The sequence below is a fragment of the Nelumbo nucifera genome, chromosome 4, assembly GCF_055504915.1.
Source record: "Nelumbo nucifera cultivar China Antique chromosome 4, China Antique-T2T, whole genome shotgun sequence".
NCBI lineage: Eukaryota > Viridiplantae > Streptophyta > Magnoliopsida > Proteales > Nelumbonaceae > Nelumbo > Nelumbo nucifera.
The window spans coordinates 90,114,321-90,139,391 of NC_142652.1; the positions used below are offsets into that span (position 1 = coordinate 90,114,321).

Here is a 25,071-nt window from a genome sequence, read left to right on the forward strand (position 1 = left end):
TCCTCTCTTAAGAGTTAAGAACCAAATGATCAATGCTCTTTTCTATGGTTGCCTTCTTTTGGTTTTGGTTTAATAATCCTGTGTGCTTGTTTGTAGAGTAACTAAGCCTTTTGCTGTTCTTTCTTTTTTCTTTTTTAGCTTTTCATTTGGGCAGATTTGAGTTGGTAAGAAAGTGTTTTGTATCTTATGGGTATGGGGCAGATTTGAGCTGTGCTTTATTTCTTTCTTTCTTTTTTATAATGGCTAATAAATTGTTAATGTGGCACCCCTCTACCTGAAGTTCGGGGTAAAACAAAAAAATAAATAAACAAACTCAAGCTCAGCACAGTCGAAAGTTTGGAAGTTTGCTCATCAATTCCAAATTTCCGACCCAGACCTTGACATGAACCCCTGAGGCACTATGACCACAAGTTGCTTGATGATATTCATGGTAGAATTGTGGGTAAAAACTGGTTGAGACATTGAGGTAGTCAGGCAATTGAAAAAAGTTTATACCAACACCAACCAACGTGAGTTTAGCCAACCTAACATTGATGGAGTAGAGTATGGGTATGACCCACCGATGTGACTCATGAGCATGTGGAGAGAGAGAGAAAGAAAGGAATCTGGATTTGTTCATCACAGAGCACTCACACCAACCTTACACACGCCATGCATTACTAGCATCTTCCCATGAATGACAACACAGAAGAAGCTGCATCCCAAAAACCCTCCCAAATGGGCACAAGGCTTCAGTCCTAGAGAGAGTGCTTCTTTGCTTACAATTTGAGGATTTATGAATTTGTGTGCGCAGAGCGTTTTATTATGCCTATGTCACTACTTAGTAGTTACTACACCAGGCAATGGGCAATGACAGACTTAATACGTACTACCCAGCCTACTTTTTCTTTTACTTTAGAGTTCAAGAGTATCGATGGCCGATGGGATACGCCATGCAGATATCCAATGGCCCGTGCAAAGTTCACAATAAATCTGATAAAATATCAATTAACACAGACTGGTAGGCATGTCAATTTTATATAATGGGAAATAATATCAAACATGGTAGACATGTCAATTTTATCACCTCCATTAATAGAATACAATCCACTGCGCTAAGCGGCTATGCCCTCTCTACGAACTCCCAAAAGCAGCAAAACCATTCAGGGATGTTCCCATAAACTTAGTAGACAGCTGAGAAAGCACATTTAGTCATACTCCAGTTCGTCCGGAGTAACTGGTCTTTTAAGGGGGATGATGGACTTCTTTTCAGTGTCCCGAGATAAAGCTTTCCGCATATCTGAAATTGGTTTACAGAATGGGGTGTGAGAGACGAGATAAAGTGGGCAATCACAAATGTTATGTTATGTGAAGAATCTGGAGACTTACCTAGACCATCTTCCTCACCAGAATAATATCGCAATACCCGTCTATAAATTACATATCCAAGCTGAGAAAGTAAGAGAAAGATGGATAGCATGAGCAAGATCATGTTCACAGTGTATATGACAATATACAGATCTTCCCAGATTTAACTTATTTGTGGACTGTAATCAAGAGATTTATTCTAGTAAAAAACAAAAGTTGTAGAGGAATGATCATGATGAAATCATGGTGCAGTTTCTGTCAAATGGAGAGGGAAAGGTTCCCCTTGAAGCCTCAAGTTTGAACCAATGGATGACAGGACGTGATTGAACCCAATCAGTGGCTTAGTGATTAACGTGCCTGACAATTGCCTGCTGAAAGATATCCTACGTTGGATCATGCCCATAGTTCCATGGTGTTTCAAATTCGCATAATTACTGTTCATTGGGTCATACAGAATACCAACAGGACTCTCCAAAACTTCATCTCTCCTCTCAGTGAGAAAACTAGGGAAAGAATTAATTTTAATCCATGTCTAGGACTAGTATCTAACCAACAATTGGCTTCTAAATCGATTAAAATTTTATGCGAAGGTGGTTTTTCTTCCAATAATATTGGAACTGTGGGGTTAGTTTGCTTCTCTATAGAGGAGCAATTAGAGAACATCCCTTGGCAATCTTTTCATATTTTTGACAATACTAAAATGTTATGTAAATCTTTTGCATCTATTTCTTTTTGTTTTGTTTGGGGGGATGTTGTTGAGCCAGCTAATATTATAGCTCAACTTATGAAAACTTCTTTATACCAAGAGGTATGGTATGATGAATCTCCAGTGTGGATGATGAACCATATTTGTGTTAATAGTTTTTCTGCTGCATAATAAAAAAAAAATGTTGTACTCATGCTCATTAGGTTGGACAGTCCCATCATTGAATCACTTCTCTAATATGCAATAACTTGCAAATTTTAAAAATTGCCAAAAGCCCAAGTAGTTCTCTCCCTGGTAGCAAATGCTGTGGTGGGTCAAGCAAAGACAAATAAACATGTGCACTTATTAGTCAAAAATAAGGTGGTTAAAATTGCTACTGATTCTTGGTCAAAGTTTATGTCAAAAAACAAACACAAAAGAATAGAAGAGTAAGAACATGATCAAAATCCATTATATATCAATTAAGAATTCAATTTTTTATCAATAAATTAGCAACCTAATTAACAGTTAACTGCATGCTGATAATTTATAAGCTAGCAATAGATTTGTAGGACATAAAGTAAATATACCCAAGATTAAAGAAGCATACCTTTTCATACATCTTTATGGCCGGTGTGTTTGATGCCCGCACAAAGAGGTCCACAAAATAAGCCTTATCTCTACCAGAGAAAAAAAGGGGAAAATATATCATTTCTAATTGTTCAAGATGAGGATCAAATAACCCCAAAAGAAAAGGGACCCAAGATCAATAATATGAAAGCCATGCAAGTCAATCATAGTTGCATGTTTTCAAAGGAATAAACCAAACAAAAAATTATAATGATAACACACAGCCTTGTGTATTCCTTTTTTATTTCTTCCGCTATCTCTTTCTCCAGAATACATTTTCTCAAGTGAGATAACAACCGCAACAGTCCACTTTAACAAATGAAACATGCATGAAATAACAATGAGTTGATACAAAATTTCTTTTTGACATCAAAACGTCAATGATGAAAAGGTATAGAATGACGTGAAATTGAAGTTGGACATTAGAAACCATTCACATGTGCTTTAACTAATTACCAGTTGGACTAAATTTACTTCACACTTTTACAGCTTATCAATGCAAACCCTAGTTTCTAATTCTTGAGGTGTGTATATTCCTATATTTTATTTCTTTTATACTTGATTCCTTGGATTATACATTTAAGTAAAATTTAACTTGAAAAATCAAAAAGTAGGCAAAAATCAAGATGTGTCAGATCAAGGGAATAGTACAAGTAAAAAGGATTTGGGGAAAGTTTGACAAGGCCTAAGGGGAAGAAAATGAATCTAGTTTAGTTGTTGTTGAGGAACAAGAGGTTGAGGCAGATGTTGTGGCAGATCAAGTTAGGTTGATTGAGAAAAGGTTTGAAATGGAGAAGATTGTCAATGTGGAAGTTCATGTTAGTAAAATCAGTGGGATTTTTTTAACAAAGTAAAGGACTTAAAAAGAGTTGGAGAAGTCCGAGATTGAAGATGAGTCTGGGGAGTCTGAAAATTTGTAGGCAAGTTTAAAGGTTACTTGTTTCAAGAAGGTAGTTTCTTTCATGTTCTGAAGTGGTTGTTTGGGAAAATATTTGGTACGGGAGGGGGATTTTTAAATTGTGCCCAAGTGAAGGGGTTTAGCTTTTTTCCTTCTTGAGGGTTTCCCCTTTTAGGTGTTTTTGGTTTTGGTTGTTTGCATGGCTGGTGCTTTTGAGTGATTTCTTGTCACCTTGTAATGCTTTTCTTTTTTTTCATTAATAAAATTTTTTGTTCTTGCTATTAAAAAGAAGTACTTCAGGTTCTAACTCTTAATTAAGGTTCATTCTTGGTTTATATTTATTCTTATCTGTTATTTTTTAAATTTCTTATGCAACCATTCACATCTGTTTTAATTGCTTGCTAGTTGGATTAAACTTACCTTGCAGATGCTGAAAGAGATGGACTATCCAGCTAATCAATGCTAACCCTAGTTTCTAATTCTTGGAGTGTGCTTTTCCAATATTTTACACGCTATCCAATTAGGGCTCATTCTTTGCTTATGTTAATTTTTATCTTTTTTTTTTTAATTCTTAAGATGCTACCCAAGTTCATCTTATTTTCTTCTTTTTACACAATATAGTTACTTTACCCACTTTTCAACCGAAATAAACTCTTCTTTTCTCCAATAAATCAGGCCTATAAGCTACAAGTGGTTCTTGGTCTTCCCTAAAGACACTACATTAAGTTGACCTCTGGTGATTCTGACCTTCATCAGTAATACAAATATACTAATTTCCAAGGGAGAAACAAAGAAAGAATAATGGTAAATTCAAGACTGAGGTTGGACAGGTTGCAGACCTAGGCCTATAACACAGGACCAAAAATAAATAAACAAATTTATAGATAAAAGAAAATCAACTAAAACAAATATGTTACAAAGTCTTACTGATCAAAAAAAAAAGTTATAAAGTCTGATATCCAAGAAAAAGATGAAAAATCTTGATATTACTTATTTACAATAATGCTCAAAATGCAGAAGCATGAGGCAAGGCACCATGCCAAGCCCTTTTAGATGCATTAAGCATAAACCACACACACACACACACAGAAGGGGGGAAAAAACTCAAAAGGCATCTCATGGCTTGAGGAATGTGCTTTATAATTTCAGGAACGAGTCCCAAGGCATTTCCCTTCAGTCTCACCTTGGGGCAAGTCTCAGCCCTCGAGGTGTAAGCCTTGGACGCTTCTAAAACACTGATTTAACTTGACCCAAGGTGAAGCCTTGTATACTTTTAAAACATTAATTTAGCATTATATATGCATGTGAACAAGCATTTAGAATTTAACAGTGAAACTCATGATAGGGTCATTCTTTTTATCAGAACCATTAGCACCTAAATGAAGGAACCAAAGAGACTGCAAAACATTTCTTTTCTTTTTAAAATGTATCATTTTTTTCGGAGTGTAAATGTATCATTCTTACATCTTATCACTGATGTCCTCCAGCAAATGCATGAGTTTCTTCGCTAATTGCTGCCTCCGGTATTCTGGAGCTACTGTTACAGCAGTAACATGTCCATGCCAAGATTCCCCTTGTCCTTCGACTTTACCCATTACTGCAAACATAGAAAGTAAAGTTTTGATAGAACGCTTGCTTGAGTTGCTTCAAGTTACAAGATGAAAAGTTTTACACATAGCAAGTCATTCGCAATGAAGTGCAAGCAAGGTTCAAAATTTTGGATACGATACACCCGGTTTCGGGCCGTATCGTATCAGTGGTTGAATGATACACCTATTTAAAGGTGTTTTGAGGAAACTACTCATTTTATTTATTGAAAATGAAATTTTGAAGATAAATATTTTGAAAAAAAAAACTAAAAAAAAATAAAAAAGTGCATTGTATAAAGCACTGATACACAGAGGTGTATCGATACTTTGAACCTTGAGTGCAAGGGGCCACAGAATTGTCTAACTTGAATACATACTAAAATTCCCTTCAAACTAAATAAGAACCAGAGAACCGGAGAAGCCTTAACTGGCTAACATCAAATATCTCAGTCACAGTTCAATGGGAAAGAAGATCGGCAAATGGGCTGGCAGATTTCCTAGCCAAACATGGAGTACATAGGAATCAGCTCTTTTGGGCTCAAGTGTAAGCTTTATGATGTAGTTTGGAGGCCGCACCTCGCGCCTCTTTGTGGGGAGTTGTATGATGTATACTGCGTTTTTATTCTAATTAATAAAATTACCATTATCTATCAAAAATAAATAAACTGATGAGGCATAAGCCAAAATAAGGTCGGTTAGCAAGCTATCCAAAGTTAGCTTTAATAGGTAAATTGAGTTCCCAATAAACACTGACTGATAATTTTTTGCTTCCCAATGAACATAGAGAAAATAATAAATCCTGGAATATGTCAAAACAGAAGACTAATGAATATTTGATGTTTAACCCCATAAAAGAGAAATTTCCCATAGGGAAACTTATCTCAGTCTAGGGAATTGACCTTTGATTTGGACAGAACATGCAGAAAACTAACAGTTAAAATAAACAGATGAAATAACCCTTTAAGAAGATCTTCTTCTCTTTGAACTCTCAATTTCACAAGTTTAAACTTCAAAATATTCAAGAAAAGCTAATCTCTTTGCTGCAGAAACCTATAATACCATCATACAGAACACCTGCCTATGACCACAGTACCAGCATCCATGATATATGACACAGACAGATTATAGTAGCACATCTGCATAGAATATGACCCTGGTACACCATGGGTACCATTTCCACTTATATTCATTTTAAATTATTCAAAGAAGTATTAAAATACAATGAAAAGATTAAAACAAAACATAACAATATTTTGAGCAAAAGAAAATTAAGAGTTTTGTATCCTTTTCCCTCTCTACCAGTCTCAGTTGGAATTTGGGTTTTAGTAGGGATTTGAGAGACTTTGAGCTTGATCAGGTTGCTTTGCTCTTTAAGACCTTGGAAGTTGGATCCGGTTTGTTTGGATCCTTCCAAACCTGATGGTCACATTTGGATTCCTAGCTCTTCGGGCTCCTTTACTTGTGCATCCTTTCCTTGTGCTCAGTTAATACCCAGCCATTCCATTGCAAGGAAGTTTGGTCCAAACCTATTCTGCCAAAAGTGAGAGCTCTTCCTTGGATGTCTTGCAAGTTAAAAGACCTGGTCTTTGTATCTCCCCTGACTGGTGCACCCTCTGCGAAGCAAACGGAGAAAATTGCTACCTCTTACTAATATCCTGTCCTGTTGTTGTAGGTCTTTGGGAGAAGCTCTGTAGTCTTTTTGGTTGCAGGTGGACTGAGCCAGTGTAGATCAACAGTCTGCTTGACCCTTCAACCTTTAGGTGGCCAAAGAGAAGGGGTAGAGTCCTCTGGAGGTGTGCTAAAGCTGCTTTGGTGTGGACTGTTTGGGAAGAAAGGAATGCTAGAATCTTCAACGACAAGGAAAGGGATGAGACTAGTATTTGGGAAAGCATTTTAAATAGGGCCATAAACTGGGTAAAGTCTTTAGAACTCTTTTCATCTTTCACTTTTGATGACATGTGGAGAAAATGGGAGCAAGTAGCCAACAGTTCTGTCGCAAGAAACAAACCAGGGAGACCCCCTTTCCCCCTTCCTTTTCCTTTTGGTGGCATAGGTTCTAAGTAGATTGATTTCTAAGGCTAGCCAGTTGCATCTCTTTAAAGGACGGCAGGTGGGAAGGAATAGTGTGGTGGTATCCCATCTCCAGTTTGAAGATGACATCTCGATCTTTTGTGAGAGGGGCTTGCTGGTTGGAAAAGGAATTACATCTCTTTAGGGGGGGACTTTGATCAAATCCACTTTGGCTAACCTCCCTGTCTATTTTATGTCTATCTATAGGATGCCTCAAGCAATTGTAAAGAGAATAGAAAAATTGATTGAGAGACTTCTTGTGGGAGCTCAGAGATAGAAAAAAAAAAAAAAAGAAAAGAAAAGAAAAGATCATTTGGTTATGTGGGAGAAGATGATCAAAAGGAAGGAAGAGGGTGGGTTGGGTCTGGGAAACATCACAAAGAAAAACACCGCACTTTTAAGCAAGTGGTTGTGGCATTTCCCCCTAGAGAATGACAGGTTGTGGCATAAAGTGGTGTCAAGTATTCATGGGCTTTCAAGAAACGGTTGGGATACTGGTATTCTGCAAAGAGCTAACAATGCTACACTGTGGAAAGCAGTGCATGGTATTCTTCCTCAATTCCTTGAGCACATCAGGTATAACTTGGCCTCTGGTTTTAGGATCAGATTTTGGGAAGATGTGTGGGTTGCTACACCGTGGAAAGCAGTGCATGGTATTCTTCCTCAATTCCTTGAGCACATCAGGTATGACTAGGCCTCTGGTTTTAGGATCAGATTTTGGGAAGATGTGTGGGTTGGGGATCTTCCCTTGAAAGTAGTGTTCCCTTCATTGTATGCTATATCAAGCCTTAAAGATAATCTTGTTTCTAATTTCTTTGGGTCTTCTTCCCCTATGGAGGGTTGGAATTTGGGGTTTGTGAGAAACCTAAGAGAATCTGAAATTCCTGTTGTGTCTAACCTCTTGAATATCTTGGAGAACTTAGTTTTTTTTATTTGTCTGGGGAAGATAGACGCATGTGGAATCTCAGTCCCTCTAGATCTTTCACTTGTAAATCATTTTTCTCTTCACTAGTGGCCTCTCCCACTCCCCATCCTTTCCCTGTTAAAGAAGTCTGGTGTCGGTGCTTTCTGTTGGGAAGCTTATCATGAGAGCATCAACACGGGTGATCTATTGCAAAAGAAAAGGTCAAATTGGTGTTTGTCCCCCAATTGGTGCATTTTGGGTAAGTTGAATGGTGAGAGTGTTGTCCATCTCTTTATTTCTTGCCCTTTTGCTTGTTATATTTGGGATTGGTTCTGCTCTCTCTTTAGTTGTAGGTGGAGCAACGGTCGTGTGGATTGTGTAGGAAGAAAGGAATTTAAGAACTTTTGAGGATAAAGAAAGAAACAAGGAAGTGATCTTGGAGACTATTACTATTATAGTTGCTCATTGGGTGAGATCTTTGAAGCTTTTCTCTGATTTTTCAATGGAGGACTTTTTTCCGAAACTGGAGGTCGATTGCTTTTTCTTCATCTAGGAATTAAAAGGTCTTGGAGGTTTCGTCTCCCCTGAGCGAAGGCTGGATGAAACTTAACTTCGATGGAAGTAGTTTTGGTAATCTGGGTCCCTCCGGAATTGGAGGAGTAATTAGGGATGGGAGTGGGATCATTTGTAACTTGTTTTTTGGGCCTATTGGGCAGGGTGGTTCAGTGAGAGTTGAGCTCTTGGCAACTATTGTTGGGGGGGTGGGTGCAAAAAGCAAAGTAAATGGGGATTACATGATTAATAGTAGGAGATTCTAAAATAATCAGTGGTTGGCTGAAAAAAAGAGAAGGGGTATTATGGCAATTCAGAAATGATCTCAGGTGGTTCAAGCTGCTGTCAAGACATATGCAAATCCAGTTAAGATGGGTGAGAGGTCTGCAAATGGTTTGGCAGATGGCTTAGCTAAACAAGGCATGAATAGACATTATTTGTTTTGGGCTCAATGTTAGTTGGGTAGTGGGGCTCTCTGTTGTATTTGGTGTTATCTCTAAAAACTTCTTGTTGTACTATTCTCCTTTTAAGTTCTATTAAATCTCTTTAAATTGCTGATCAAAAAAAAAAAATGGAGGCCTCCTGAAGGTGTTATTAAATTAACTGATAAAAAAAGGTGTTATTAAATTAAATTTTGATGGCAGTAGTATAGGCAACCCAGGGCCATCCAGAATTGGGTGAGTCTTTAGAAATGCTGAGGGCCAGATTGTAGCCTTATTTTCTGGTCCTATTGGTGAGGGAGACTCCGTTAATGCAGAAGTCCAAGTAGTACTTAAAGGAACAGAGATTGTGAAGGATCTGAATGTGGGACATTTGATAATTGAAGGCAACTCCAAACTGGTTATTGGATGGCTGAAAGAGCCAGAAACTGTAGCTTGGTCCTATAGGGGGGCTATAAGAAGGTTCAAATGTTCAACTACTAATATAACAGTCAGAGTTCAATGGGAAAGAAGGTCAGAAAATGGGATGGCAGACTTTTTAGCCAAACAAAGGGTACATAGGAATCAATTCTTTTGGGATCAACTGTAAGTTCTGTGGTCTAGTTTAGAGGTGGCATCTCTATTAAAAAATAACTATGATAAAATAGACATAATTTTACTAATGATAGACATCAAATATACAACTTAAAACCGATGGGAAATTAAACCATGTTCCTATTTAGGGGGTGGGTTAGTGGTTCAACCTTTCAGGTCAAATAGGTTAACCCGTGATGTATAATTAAAAATAAAAATTTTAAAATAGAATAATACAAAAAAATATGAAAACAATTTCAAGCACATTTATCACCTCATTGTGGAGATTTTGTTCTATGTAACCTTTGACTTGTGATTTTAATTAATAAAATCCTATTACTTATCAAAAAATATTTTGAGCAAAAGAATGCCAAAAATTGAATGGAAGCCAATGTTTCAGGAAATGGATACAAGAATTCTACCCATTTCAGATCAAAAGTAGGGTTCTAGTGTTCAAGTGCTATTGTTTTAGGTACATGTATGGTAGATATGGACTAAAAGTAGGGTAAAATCACTACATATATAGTATATATCTTCTTATTTTTTTTTTTGACAAGTTTGTAAAACAAGTGTCAGCTCTTTGTGTAATGGTAAATTCCAGGGTCACCAAGCATGAGAACGTAGGTTCAAGTCGAGGGTGGCCACTTTGTGCAAAGAAAAAATGCCCAAGGTTTGGACTGCCTAATTTACCCCTCCCAAGATCCCAGATAGCTGGGACCAACATTAGGTAATGGACTTTGACAAGTTTGTAAAAATATAAATAATATTATAGTTTGCAATAAATTCATGATTTGATTCAGTTAACAGTGGATATGGCTTTAAATAGAACGGATCGGCAAAACAGGATTCATGTAAGCCCCATATAGTTGGGATAAGGCATGGATGATAATGATGATTCAGTTCAACTTTCTCTATAATTTACAATACAATTACAACTTCTGGAACATTGGCTCCAGTCCACCACCAAAACCATGACTGAACACTTTTCTTGATGTAAAACATGCTGCTGAAAATTTTTTAGAAACCCATAATCAAAAAGAAAAGAAAAGAAGACAAAACAAGCGCTGAAACTTCAAACAACTTCAACTTTTAATCCAGGTGTCTGGTCTTAATATATCAAAACAATCGTCTCAACAAGCACTACGCACTGGAAAATTAAGCTTTTTGGATTCATTTACATTTTTAAGGCCCAGATTCCATTGTTCTGGCCTCCAAACATGGGTTTTTTCTAAACACTTTTATAGTAATTTTTATGTCTATCATTTTAGCACATTGTAAATCTGTGTTTGATTACTTCTTATTTTAGTAAAATATGATGTTCTGGAAGGTTTGAGTCCGATTAGGAATTTTACTAATTTTGGGAAAGTTTTGCAATGCCTAAATAGATCTTTGAGGATCTTTTAGGGGAAGATGGTGATCTTCTTTCCTTCTCTCTCCTTACACTTTATACTATGCCACTTCTACATCATGAAAATTGAAATACGAGCAATAAGTTTCATCATCATCATTATCTAAGCCTTAGCCCAACCATATGGTGTCAGCTACATGAATCCCATTTTGCCATTTTGTTCTGTTTAATTCCATATCCATTCTTAAATTATGAATGCTTAAATCATTTCTTACTACTTTGACCCATGTCCCTTTTGGTCTGCCCCTAACCTTTCTATGCACATGCCCAAACCATCTTAGTCTACTTTCTCATTTTATCACCTATTGAAGCTACTCCTAGGTTCCTTTAAATGACCCTATCCTTTCTATTTTTTCACTCACCTATCCTACCATATGCATTTTTGCCTTCTTTTTTTGATAAATCTGCAACACTCATTTTTTGGACATGTTTCTTGACTGCCCACACTCCGCTTTGTATAGCACAGGTGGCCTTACAACTGTTTTATAGAATTTTCCTTTTAATCTAAGTGGTACTCACCTTTCACAAAAGACTCTAGATACACCCCTCCATTTTGCCCATCTTACTCTATTTTTATAGGTAGCATCTTCCTCAATCTCTCCCTTGTTCATTGATATAAACTCATCCTATTCATGAATCAAAATGATTCAAACAGTTTTTAAATGAAAGGTGTTCAACCTAGAATCAAAAGGGTAGAAAAGAAGTCAGCATCATGAAAGAAACTAGCAACTATCGCCCTTTGTATTATTGACAAGCAATTGCTGGGTGAACTAAAAAGCTACAAATTGATTCTTTGGGGAATACAATGAAGGATGACCAAATGCCATATCATGGATTAAGCCTGGGTCTGCTCTCTAGTGGCTGCAGAAGATCTTGGAAAATAACCACTTTTAATCATCATCCATGCCTTATCCCAACTATATGGGATTGGGTATATGAATCATGCTTCACCAATCCATTCTATTTAAAGCCATTTCTATTTTTATCAGTAATTAAATCAATTCTTACTACTACCCATGTCCAATTTGGTCTACCCCGAGCTCTTCTAGCCCCTTCAATGTGTAACAAATCACCTCTTCTAACTGGCACAGTTGGTGGTCTTCTATGCACGTGACCAAACCATCTTAATCTACTCTATTCTCTCTCATTTTATAACCTATTGGAGCTACTCCTAGGTTCCCATGGATAACTTCATTCCTAATCCTATCCTTTCTAGTTTTTCCACTCATCCATCTTAACATTCTCACGTCTGCCACATTCATTTTCTGGACATGTTGTTTCTTGACTGCCCAACACTCCGCTCCTTACAACATAGTTGGCCTTATAGAATTTTCCTTTTAATCTAAGTGGTATTTGCCTATCACATAAAAGTCCAGATGCACCCCTCCATTTTGCCCATCGGAAATGATCACGGTGTGTCATCTCTTGGTCTCCAATCCTAAGTGTATCTTGATTTGCACTCCTATTATTACTAAATTTGCATGTCATATATTCTGTTTTAGTCCTACTTGTTTTAAAACCTCTTGTTTCTAAAGCATTTGCCCATAAGCTTAATTTTGCATTTAATCCTCCATTAGTTTCATCAATTAAAACAATGTCATCCACAAACAACATGCACCATGGAACTTCCCCCTGAATATGTTTAGTCAATTCATCTATGATCAGTGCAAATAGATAAGGACAAAATGCTAAACCTTGGTGAAGACCCATAGTAACTATAAAATCTAAAGTTTATCCCATTGGTGTTCTAACATTGGTTGTTGGCCCTTATTCTTATCCTTAATAGATTTCTATACCTATTTTGAACCCCTTTCTTTTCCAAGACCCACCGTATTTTTTTTATGTTTAAAGAAATTTGGGCAAATTTCTTAAACTAACCCTACTGTCTAGCTAATTGACAAACTCTAGCCTTACTGTTTATAAATTGTCTTGGAGCACCCCTACTGTTTATGACAATTGTCACCGCCGTTAAATCATAACGAATATGTTAAAGTGCCCTTTTTCCCCTTCAATTAAGTATTGCTAGCATTTGTGTGAAAGGGAAATTACCTATTGACCATCGAATGTTAGCAATACTTAGCACCACTGCAACATCCAACCGATGGTTTAAAAAAAACATTTCTTGTATTGGGTCCAAGGAGTTGCAGATAGAAGTAGAGGTGGTGATGAAAACAGTAGGGCAAAAACTGGCACCTAACTGGTCGGAGGTGGAGGGTCCATTGCTGAAACAGCCGAAAACTTCATTGTTCATCTTCTACCTCTCAACACCTAACCAGCAGTGGCGACCTCCTCTTCCTACTCCGAACTCTCTCTCCTTTCTCACTGGTTCTCTCTCTCCCTCTCTCTAACTGAGCTTCTGATCCAACACCCTCATTTTTCTATTACCATAACCACTTTGAAAGTCATTTCCGGTGAGTTCGATATGATGGAGCTTCTGATCCAACACCCCCGCTTTTCTATTACCAGAACTACTTCGAAAGTCGTTTTCCAGTGAGTTCTAAATGGTAGAGCTTCTGATCTGACTGAGCTTCTTTTTTCGGTTCACTATCGGGCCACTACAACTCCCCTCTCTGTCAACGAGAACAGGGGAGTTGCAGGGACGGACCTCTCCTCTTGATCATACTTGAATCTAGTGAACATAGCCCCATTTTCAACGACCCGATTGGTAGGATCCACCTATCACATACGACAAACCACCCTTTGGGCAGCTAGGACAATAGGAACCCCAGATGATCTCCATCTTCCCGTTCCAATCATCTCAAAGACACAGTGGTTTCACAGATGATGGATTAGCAAAAAGAATGGCTCTATGCTTGCTTACGATTAGTGGTATTCATTATACGGTCCAGAGTTTTTTCTTTTGTGCCTTTTCGTTGGAGTTGTTGCTTTCAATTCTGTCAATAGTGCTGATACTTGAGACAAAGGAAGAGGAGCTTGGCATATCTATCATCTATTGGTTCCCAATTGAACAAAATTGCTATTTAACTCCCTTCCAGCAAGAAAGCGACTTCCTCTACGGAGGTCCCAAAGTTTATTTATTCATTGTTAGCAACTCAATACCTCGTATTTTACTGGAATTGAGTGGTTAAATCTGACCTACGACAGCAAATGCCCAACTACGGCCATGTCCCGACAGAAAACCCCTTGGAAAACAGATGTCGTCGCGGCTATCGTCACGGCCTTCTTATTTGGCATTGGTTCCATACTGCTGCCATTACTGTAATCTAACAATGAAGCTAGTTGTTGCTGTTTCCTATCTTACTTCTATGTCATCGGCTTAATTCTCCTTCCGGTTTTGGTTCTGTAGCTGGAATTTGAAGTGTTGCAGCTGCTACTGTCGATGCCTATAGTGCAGTTGCAGCCTTCTGCCTCTGCTTCTCCACTGCCTCCTTGTCCATGATTGTAATCATCACACCAAAATAACCCTTCTGAAGCAGCCAAAATAGCAGCAATGTCGACATCCAACCTCCACTGCCTCCTTGTCCATCATGTGATGTCACATTTGAACGGTTTATGACAGAGTTGACAGTAGAGGAGGTTTTAGACAATTGTCAAAAACAGTATGGGTGTTCCAAGACAATTTATAAACAGTGAGGGTAGAGTTTGTCAATTAGCTAAACAGTAGGGCTAGCTCAAGAAACTTTCCCAAGAAATTTTCGTTAAAATAAAAATAAAAAAGCAAATTACAAACAGAAAAACAGGTGTTAAGTTAACACCCGACCCAATGATCAGCAGAACAATTCAACATTACAACTCAAAATAAAGCAAAAAGAGTCCCCCCAACCAAGACATAACTTAAACTTCATCTTCGGCAGCTTCATCTTGTCCATCCCCATCCTCATTCCATGCCTCTCCACCTTCACCGGCACCAAACTTCTTGAGACACTCTTTTCTCTTATTTTTTTTCAAAAGCTTCAAGAGCCCTTCTAGCAAACTATTCTCCGCCTAAGAAAAATAGGCCTAAACTCTTTCCTATCCTAACATCCCTTTCTGCCAAACTCTCAATCTTTATCCTTCTTCCTTTCTCCTCCACTCTAATGACCAATGAATCATTTAGAGTCGTCTTACTCTCTCGACCCCCCCTAGGCTCATTTTCTTCCTCCTCCGACCTAGTTGTCATGCCATTCTTAGGATCAGAACACCAAAGCAACTCCTCCTCTCTAGTTTGAATCACAATACCCCATTTCTCATCAAGCTTCTTCTTTAGGCCACTAACCCTATAACCTCTCTTCCTATAAACTTTCTTAAACTTGTTTGTAGGACCAGCTCCAATCAGGTCCTTTAGTCTTGAGAAACTTTTTGAGACATGAACAATTTGGAACTTACCTAGATCTTTGACCTTCATCATCCCCAACCTATCCCCATCCCCTTCCTTGTTCACCATTCTCCTCCGTCCTAAGTCCACTCCAAGTCTTCCAACTTGGACATCAATTCTTAATAGATTATTAGAAGCATCAATTCGCTCTCTGCATCAATTCGCTCTCTCCTTTTTTACCCTCCTCCCCTAAATTGCAGACCTCTGTATTCCTGACTTCACCCCCTTCAATATCCTCCCCTTCTTCCCTCATCCTTTTTGTGTAAATTTACCCTCTTACCTCTCCCCTCTCTTCTTCCCTTAAACTTGCTTTCTTTCCTCCTTTTTGTGCAAGACCCACCATATTATCTATCTAGGAAATCTATCATGACATATACCTTTTCTAGATCAATGAACACAGAACACCATATGAAGATCTTTCTTCTTCTCTTTGAACTTTTTTTTGGATAAATAATAGAGAAACTAATGGTGTACATCATGAGAATCTTTCTGTACAATCATTACAACCTGAAAGGGCATAGCCCCTGCTATCCCTCCCCACATCATTTTAAAATTCTACAATTGAACCCAAAAAAAATAGTCTCCTGCCCACCCCTTGTTTAGCAAGAGAATCAGCCAAAAAAAAAAAAGCTGATCTTGGTACCCATCTGCATGTTACCTGAGAGACCACTTACAAGGTTTTTTGATAAAAGTAGAAGAATTTATTAAAACTTATAACATGAGTACAATCCATAAAACCCAAAACTAAGCTATTAAGCATGATTTACTGAGGGATTGTACACAAACGCAAACAAACCAAATAGCACAAGAATCAGTACAAATCAAAGCAAAATGACCACTTAGAAGTATGAATCAGTCTCTCATTCTCTCTTTGATACATGGTTATGGCAATATAGAGAGGATTAGAGGTAGGATAGATATAGTAAGTTAGACATCCAAGCTTAAGCGTGGCACTAGTACTACGATATTTGTGAAGCTATGGTGCTTTCATATTTGTAACTCCTTGGCAAAGAGGAGATTGACTTCCTGCACACATTTGTAGAGAACACTGATGTGGGCCCCACTGCAGTGGTCCCCACTGTGTTCGTAGGACAGCAGTGTAGTCATTTGTTTCAGTTATAATAGTGTCAGTTTGAGTCAGTTTGTTAATTCAGTTGTTATTTATTTCAGCTTTTATTTACTTTATTTATTATGTAAGTACTAAGGGCAGATGTGTCCTTTCCATTATGTACTAAACATAACCTATAAATATTAAGAGAGTGGCAGCAGCAGATCTGTTAGAATCTGTCCCTCCTTTCAACCACTTGTGTTCTCCTGTTTCTCTTCTATTCTCTCTCCTTTCTCTCACTTTTCTTATGTTTTGTAAACCTAAAACCTATTAGGATTCAAGACTGATTACAGTCTTAATCTTCTACTTGGTATCAGAGCCTATCTAGGGCTTCTCATGTGTGTCTAGTCCAGCCGACCACATGAGGACTAGCTAGGGCTGGAAGCTTTGAAGAAGTTTTCGGTGGCTGAATCTTGGAGATTACCAGGAGAGGTTCGCAGCAGTTGAAGACTTGCCGCGGCTTGCAGAGAGTTGGTAATCAGGAAGAAGCAGTGAAGGTTAGGGTTCAGGTAACCCTAGAAGACAATAAACCAAAGTACATAAGTAAGTTTTTTTTATTGAGTTTCAGAGACTGCAATCAGTCGAGATAGATTGGACCTATCTAGAAAGAGGGGCCGAACTATGTTCAAGTTTGTTTCTAGGGTTTGGCTTGCCGAACTGTGTTTAAGTTTGTTTCTAGGGTTTGACTGTTGGACCGAACCCCCCCCCTTCAGAGGTGATTAGTTTTTAGGGTTTCATATTGCCCTACGACAAGTCCCACTTGTGCGGAATGCTTGGAGAGTGCAGCTGAGCACTTACTTCAAACCTACAGTTGAAACCCTAATTTTGCTCTCGCAGCAGTGGGCCCCACAGTAGTGATTTCAGAAAATAGCATCTCAGATTGATAGGCTGCCTGGTACTGTGCATGCCGATTGATTTCAGATCAGATTTGAGTTGATTTCTTGCATATACTGTGATAGGCGATTGATTTCAGATCAGATTTGGGTTGGTTTCAGATCATATTTCGGATCAGATCAGATTTCAGATCAGATCAGATTTGTGTTGGTTTCGGATCGGATTTCAGACTTGCTTTTTTGACTCTGTTTTCTGGTATAGTGGCTCTAACAGTTTGTAGCCACTGAATCTTGATCAAAGATGAAGTTTAAGGGTCAGGGAGAAAGTAGTTTTGGAAACCACAGTTATGGTAGTGTATCTAAAACCGGGTTTCAGATTACAACTATGAGATTTGATGCGTCAAATTATTTGGAGTGGGCTCAATCAGCCATGATGGCTATTGGATGAAGGGGAAAACTAGGTTACCTCTTGGGAGATGTGAAAGAACCTTCCAAGGAGGACCCAACATACACCAAGTGGGTTCAAGAGAACTATTTGGTTATGGCATGGCTGTGTAATTCTATGCAGCCACATATCAGCCAAAATTACTTGTGGGCAAAGACAGCCAAAGAGATATGGGATGTTGTGAAAGAAACCTATTCCCAACCCCTTAATGTTGCCAGAGCCTATGAACTGAAGTGTAAAGTGAACAGCCTTAAACAAGGAGAGAAGCCAGTTTCTGTCTACTTCTCTACCTTGAAATCCTTGTGGCATGAGATTGACCATCTAGAGACCCTTGAGTGGGAGAGTCCCAAAGATGCACAGACTCACAGAAAGCAAGTCGAGACAAATAGGGTATTTGAGTTTCTGGCTGGTTTGAATTCAGAATATGACATTGTGCAACAACAGATATTGACAAGAGATAGTGTGACCCTTTCTCAAGCATACTCCCTGGTGCATAGTGAAGAGACCAGGAGGAAAGTCATGATGCAGCCTCAGCCCTCTTTCCCAGCCTTGACAGCTATTAAACCTAAGCCAGGGGGTGACTCAGAAAGGGATCGGAAGAAGGAAGATAAACGGGATCTAGTATGTGAACATTGCAAGAAACCCAAGCACACAAAAGATACTTGTTGGAAGCTATATCCTCACTTGGTCCCAGCAAAACTAAGAAATAAGAAGGGTAATGCTCATATGGCAATGAACACTGATTCAACATCCTCATCAGGCACATCCCTAGAGACTTTAGCTGTTGTTCGGGCTACCCTCATACAGTTGGAAAAGGAAGTTGGGAGTTCAGCTCAGCCATCTCAGTCACCATCAGCTCCTGCCACATCTGCATTTGCACATTCAGGTACTCGAGCCTCAGCTTACCATGCTTCAGCTCCAGGTAATACTGACCACTACTGGGTAATAGACTCAGGTGCATCTGACCATATGACTAGCTTGCCATCTTTGTTCACTTCTTATCACTTGTCCTCTGGCCGAGATAGAGTATCAATTGCCGATGGCCCTCTTGTTCCCATTTCGGGCAAGGGGGACATCAAGCTATTGGATACTATCTCTTTATCTTCAGTCTTGCATGTTCCTAAGCTTGATACTAACCTAATTTCAGTTAGTAGTATTACCAAACACATGAACTGTTCAGTAACCTTTTTCCCTGACCGATGTGTTTTTCAAGATTTGGAGATGAGGAAGGTGATTGGGACTGGCCGTGAGACGAACGGGATCTATCTGCTTGGAGAGAGTTCTCGTCAGGAGGAGTCAGTGGATAAGAAGTCTTTTGTTTCCCAGTCTGTGAGTCCGGTTATGCTTTGGCATAACCGATTAGGTCATTTGTCTTTTAAGTCTTTGAAGAGTCTGTTTCCTGTTTTATTTGAGTCTGTTGAGTTATCAAAGTTGAGGTGTGAGTTGTGAGTTTGCCAAACATTGTAGAACCTCTTATTCTTTAAGTAATAAAAGGAGTAATTCCTCTTTTGATATTGTGCATATTGATGTTTGGGGGCCATATCATATCTCTTCTATGGGTGGGTACAGATATTTTCTACTGTTTGTTGATGACCATACCCGTTTTTCTTGGGTCTATCTTATGCGTTCTCGGGATGAAGTTCCTGCTCTGACCCAAAGCTTCCATCAGATGGTTCTCACTCAGTTTGGGACCAAAATCAAAGTCCTTAGATCTGATAATGCAAAGGAATACTTTGCTTAGCCATTGACCTCCTACCTTCTTAGCCATGGAGTTATTCACCAAAGCACTTGCCCTTATACACCACAACAGAACGGCGTTGCCGAAAGGAAGAATAGGCATATCTTGGAGGTGGCTAGAAGCATTATGTTTACCTCCAATGTACCTATTTGCTTCTGGGGTGATGCTATCCTCACGGCAGTTTATCTCATTAATCGAGTTCCTTCCCGGGTTCTTGATATCAGAACCCCCTTTTCCCTTCTATACCCAGACGAGGAGTTGTTCATTGTTCCCCTTAAAACCTTTGGTTGTACCTGTTTCGTTCAGCTTCTCGGGCCTCGTCATTCCAAGTTTGAACCTAAGGCCTCCAAATGCATTTTCCTTGGTTATGCACAAACTCAAAAGGGTTATTGCTGCTATGATCCGGTTTCAAGGAAACGGTTTGTCTCCATGGATGTCACCTTCTTTGAGGAGACACCCTATTATCCTAGGGTTTCTCCTCAGGGGGAGAGCAGTGAGAGTGGGACTGTTTTGAGTTTCTTTCCTCAGGGGGAGAGCAGTGAGAGTGGAAGTGGGGCTGTTCCTTTACCTATTCCACTGGATAATGAAGGTTGTAGTGGTGAGGGTGGTCAGAGGGAGCCGGAGTTGAGAGTCTATCACAGGTGATGCAGGCAGGTTGATCCTAGTCTTCAGCAGTCCCGGCCAGTTCCAGTTCCTTCTGCGGCTCCAGATCCAGAGCCTATTGAGATACCTCTCACTGTTGCCACTTCCCCTCCTGTGGATGACCTTGATCTCCCTATTGCCATTCGCAAAGGGAAACGACATTGCACCACTTCTACAGCTCACAGCATCTCACAGTTCTTATCCTATGATCGTCTGTCTCCATCTTACCGGTCCTATCTCACTTCCATTGCTGATGTCCCTATTCCAATAACAGTGCAAGAAGCCTTATCATTTCCAGAATGGAAAGATGCAATGCAAGTCGAAATGGATGCCCTGTTGAAGAATAATACTTGGGCACTGGTTGACCTACCAAAAGGAAAGAAACCGGTGGGATGCAGATGGGTGTTCACTGTGAAGCATAATGTTGATGGCTCTATTGAAAGGTACAAAGCCCGGCTGGTTGCAAAGGGGTTCACTCAAACTTATGGTATAGACTACTTGGAGACCTTTGCTCCAGTAGCCAAGATGACCACCATCCGAGTTCTGTTATCCCTTGCAGCAAATCATTCTTGGCCCCTGTTTCAGATGGATGTTAAAAATGCCTTTCTGAATGGAGACTTACAGGAAGAGGTTTACATGCAGTTGCCTCCTGGATTCTATGATACAAAGACAGGTAAGAAGGTTTGCCGACTGAACAAGGCATTGTATGGTTTGAAGCAGTCACCTAGAGCCTGGTTTGATAGGTTCAGATTAGCCCTTGGAAAGTTTGGTTATGTACAGGCCCAATCAGATCATACACTATTCATCAAGAGGGTGGAGTCCTCTTTGACACTACTAGCAGTATATGTTGATGATATTGTGGTGACAGGAAATGACAGTCATGAGATTGAGTCCCTCAAACAGCTCCTTCATCAAGAGTTTGAGGTGAAAGATCTTGGTGCACTACGGTACTTTTTGGGTATTGAGGTTGCTAGATCCAAGCAGGGGATTTTTATCTCTCAGAGAAAATATGTTCTAGATCTGTTGGCGGAAACTGGAAAGTTGGGTGTTAAGCCGACTGATACACCCATCGAACAAAATCACAAGATTAGTGCAGAGGGTGGGGAGCCTCTTGAAGACAAAGTTATGTTCCAACGGTTGGTTGGAAAGCTCCTATATCTCTTCCTCACTCGGCCGGATATCAGCTATGCAGTTAGTGTTGTTAGCCAGTACATGCACTCCCCTAGAACTTCTCATCTTCTTGCGACAGAGAGAATATGGGCATACTTGAAGAGATGCCCGGGTAGAGGTATATTGCTCAAGAACAATAATCACATGCGGGTGGAAGTCTATACAGATGCCGATTGGGCTGGGAGTGTTGATGACAGAAGGTCTACCTCTGGATATTGTGCCATTGTGGGAGGTAACCTTGTCTCTTGGAGGATAAGAAGCAGAGTGTTGTTTCCCGCTCCAGTGCTGAAGCGGAATACAGGTCAATGGCTAATGGAGTGGCTGAAATCTTATGGCTGAGGTCACTACTTGAAGAGTTGGGTATTGACTATGAAAAGCCCTTAATGTTGTATTGTGATAATCAGGCAGCTATTAATATAACCCACAACCCAGTGCAGCATGACAGAACTAAACATATCGAAGTTGATCGACATTTTGTGCGAGAAAGGGTCACATCACAAGAAGTGTGTCTTCCGTACATCACATCTAATATGCAGCTCGTAGATATCCTCACCAAGGCTGTACCAAGGAAGAAGTTAGAGACAAACCTATCCAAGTTGGGAATGATAGATATCTACTCCCAACTTGAGGGGGAGTGTAGAGAACACTGATGTAGGCCCCACTGCAATGGTCCCCACTGTGTTCGTAGGACAACAGTGTAGTTATTTGTTTCAGTTATAGTAGTGTCAGTTTGAGTCAGTTTGTTAATTCAGTTGTTATTTATTTCAACTTTTATTTACTTTATTTATTATGTAAGTACTAAGGGCAGATGTGTCCTTTCCATTATGTACTAAACATAACCTATAAATATTAAGAGAGTGGCGGCGGCAGATCTGTTAGAATCTATCCCTCCTTTCAACCACTTGTGTTCTCCTGTTTCTCTTCTATTCTCTCTCCTTTCTCTCACTTTTCTTCTGTTTTGTAAACCTAAAACCTATTAGGATTCAAGACTGATTACAGTCTTGATCTTCTACTACATTCATAGTACCATATCCACTGTTTAACACAGAATTGCATAAGGAAATTGGAAACTCCTATTACATGGTCCACAGTTCATCCTACCCCTAAACCCAGTTATAAGTCATAACATTCTCCAACTTTCCCAACCGACACCAAATGCAGGTTAGCATAAAATAAATAGTAATGCTTCATCATATCAAAGATTTCCAGCAATTTACCAGCTTCAGCAAACCTAAAGCAGCCAATGGCATGTATTAAATGCTTTGGTAGCTGTACTCATACTGGCCCCTACCACCCAACTTGCCACTTTAAGACCATATTGCACTTGGATAATTCCTTCCTAGAACCCTACATCCTCCACAACTAATGGCTGTTGACTGGCCACAAACTTTTCTAGTAATATGAAAATGGTCAAGACACCATAGAGGACACTTTTGGCCTCCACCTATGCCCCCACCCCCACATACAGAAGAAAAGATGCAAACTATGTAAATATATTGTCAAGTTGTTATCAAAGGAAAATATGGCCCCTAAAGATACATGAACGTGGAAGCTATCATATATTTTTTTATGAGTGGAAGCTATAATACATTAAGCATTTAACCAACTTAAAATGATCAACTGAACTTGCTTGCTAGGTTCTGAAACAGAACAATAGAACAGAAAAGGATTACGGAGCACAAACACCTACTTTCCTCATCACTTCAACAGCTTTGGATCTTCAAAACCCTATGACCTCAAAACAACAACAAAAGGGGTGATTTTTCAGCACAGAAACTCTAACATTTACCTTTATTTTTCAAAAATGGTTAAGTATAGTCTTATTAATCAAAATCTTTATAAACATCCAAAGTACACCAAGGGACTGTATAGAGGTAATATACAACCTTATATCTCAGGGTTTACAAAAAGATTTCTTTTAACAACAAAATTATCATATGGATCTTCCTATAAAATACCCTATGCACACCCAACCAAGGAAAAATTCTGGCTTCCAATTTAGTTAGAAATTCATCTTCTGCCACAGATTTGTTTACAAAAATCCTTGAATTCATTTCATTCAAAATGGTCCAAAAAACCACAAACAGAGCAATCCATAACACAATCTTCTCGTCATTGCTGAGATACTGTAGCTTCCAGCACTTAATAAATTTTTCCACTGATTCTGAATTACATCCAAACACCCCAAAGACATCTTTAACCCATCTCCAAAGAGTATCTGACATCTTGCAATGTAAGAACAGATGACTAGCATTCTATGTAGATTCATTGCACAAGGGACAGATATCCCAATTCAACCCCACTCCCCTCCTAATCAGGTTTTCCTTGGTCAAACATGAATTAAGAGCAGTCCATACCAGAAAAGAGACCTTAGAGGGAACAGGAGATCACCAAATCAAATCAGCAACAAAGGAACCAACCTCCACCCTAGCAATCTGGTTATAGAAAGATTTAAAAGTGAAATACCTAATATTTACCTAAGTTGGCATTAAGAGGTGCGACTCTATACCTAACCTTAGCCACAAGCATCTATTACCATCAAAAGATTATTATAAGGCAAGCAAAAAATCCTTCTTTATCGTATACTTTAGTTCTGATAGGATTTTAAAGGTTCCGCAGTAAGTAGTCCAAAATCAGAAGACAAATTAAACCTTGTGTCCGCATCCCAACAACAGGATTAACCCATGTCAGAACTTCAAATCTAGTTATTTCATTCAAATTAAACTATGCGGCTTTTCCATTCACATGGGTATCCAGAATACCCATCTTTCTTATAATCCAACTAAAAGATAGACAATAAAAAAAAAGTCACCTTACAAAAAGAAAGATCCCAAATCCAGAAATAATACAAAAACAAGAACAATTTTTCTTATTTGTGTGTGAGAGTGGGGGACGGGGGAAGGGGGGAGGGGAGGCGGGATGTGGGTAAGGAAAAGAAGGGCGTACTGTATCCCATGATTCGATTTCCTGGACCTTCGGCCACATGGAAGTAATCAGGCCATCGAGCTAAGTAGGTCATGTAGAAGGACATGTTGAACTGCCGCTCATCATATCAAACAACTCATTAGAAACAACAGCCATCCCCGAGAGAGGGAGAGAGGGAGAGCAAGAAAGAGACAAAGACTTACAGTTTCAGTAAGGTGATCAAGATTTACAGAGGCGAAGCGAAGAAGATCATTGCAGCAAAACCTCCGAATAGTTGTCATAGCGATAGCTTCTATTTTTTCTTGCCGTCCTCTCTCTCTCTCTCTAGCTCCTCCTTTCAAACGAGAAATGAAAATTTTACAGGTGCAGCGGCGGGGCACAACTCACAACCACCATAAATAAAAGGGTAAATTTCTAAAAATACCCTTTATCTCAAGTGAGATTTAGCCATTTGGAATAAGGGTGCAAGTCGGGCGTGTTGGGCCGGATTTATGATCAACTCACACCCGGTTCTAAAATTTGGGCTTAAGGTCCGAGCCCAGCCCAAGGGTTGGTTAATGAATTCACTCTAAAATTATATATATATGTATTTATGCAATATATACATATATTTATGTATATATATAAAGATCTATGCAAAATATCTATACAAATGTTATATATACAAATATGTATTTATATGTGTAAATATGTATATAACACTTACATATATACACATATATGTATAAATGTATATAATTGGGCCAGGCTCGGGCCTAGCCCTACTTCTCGGGCCCTGAGGACTGAAAATCCAAGCCCA

At 39.1% G+C, this 25,071-nt stretch overlaps 1 protein-coding gene across 1 annotated transcript; it reads right to left on the reverse strand.

The window, feature by feature from the left end:
• Positions 1-939: 939 nt before the first annotated feature.
• LOC104611944 (Acyl-CoA N-acyltransferases (NAT) superfamily protein) lies at positions 940-24,658 on the reverse strand. Its single transcript, XM_010279243.3, has 6 exons — positions 24,476-24,658; positions 24,294-24,384; positions 5,025-5,157; positions 2,643-2,712; positions 1,369-1,429; positions 940-1,279 (listed from the first exon to the last, which is right to left on the reverse strand). Exons 1-6 carry the CDS (start codon positions 24,551-24,553, stop codon positions 1,188-1,190), a joined length of 525 nt encoding a protein of 174 aa, XP_010277545.1. The 5' UTR covers positions 24,554-24,658; the 3' UTR covers positions 940-1,187.
• Positions 24,659-25,071: the final 413 nt, after the last annotated feature.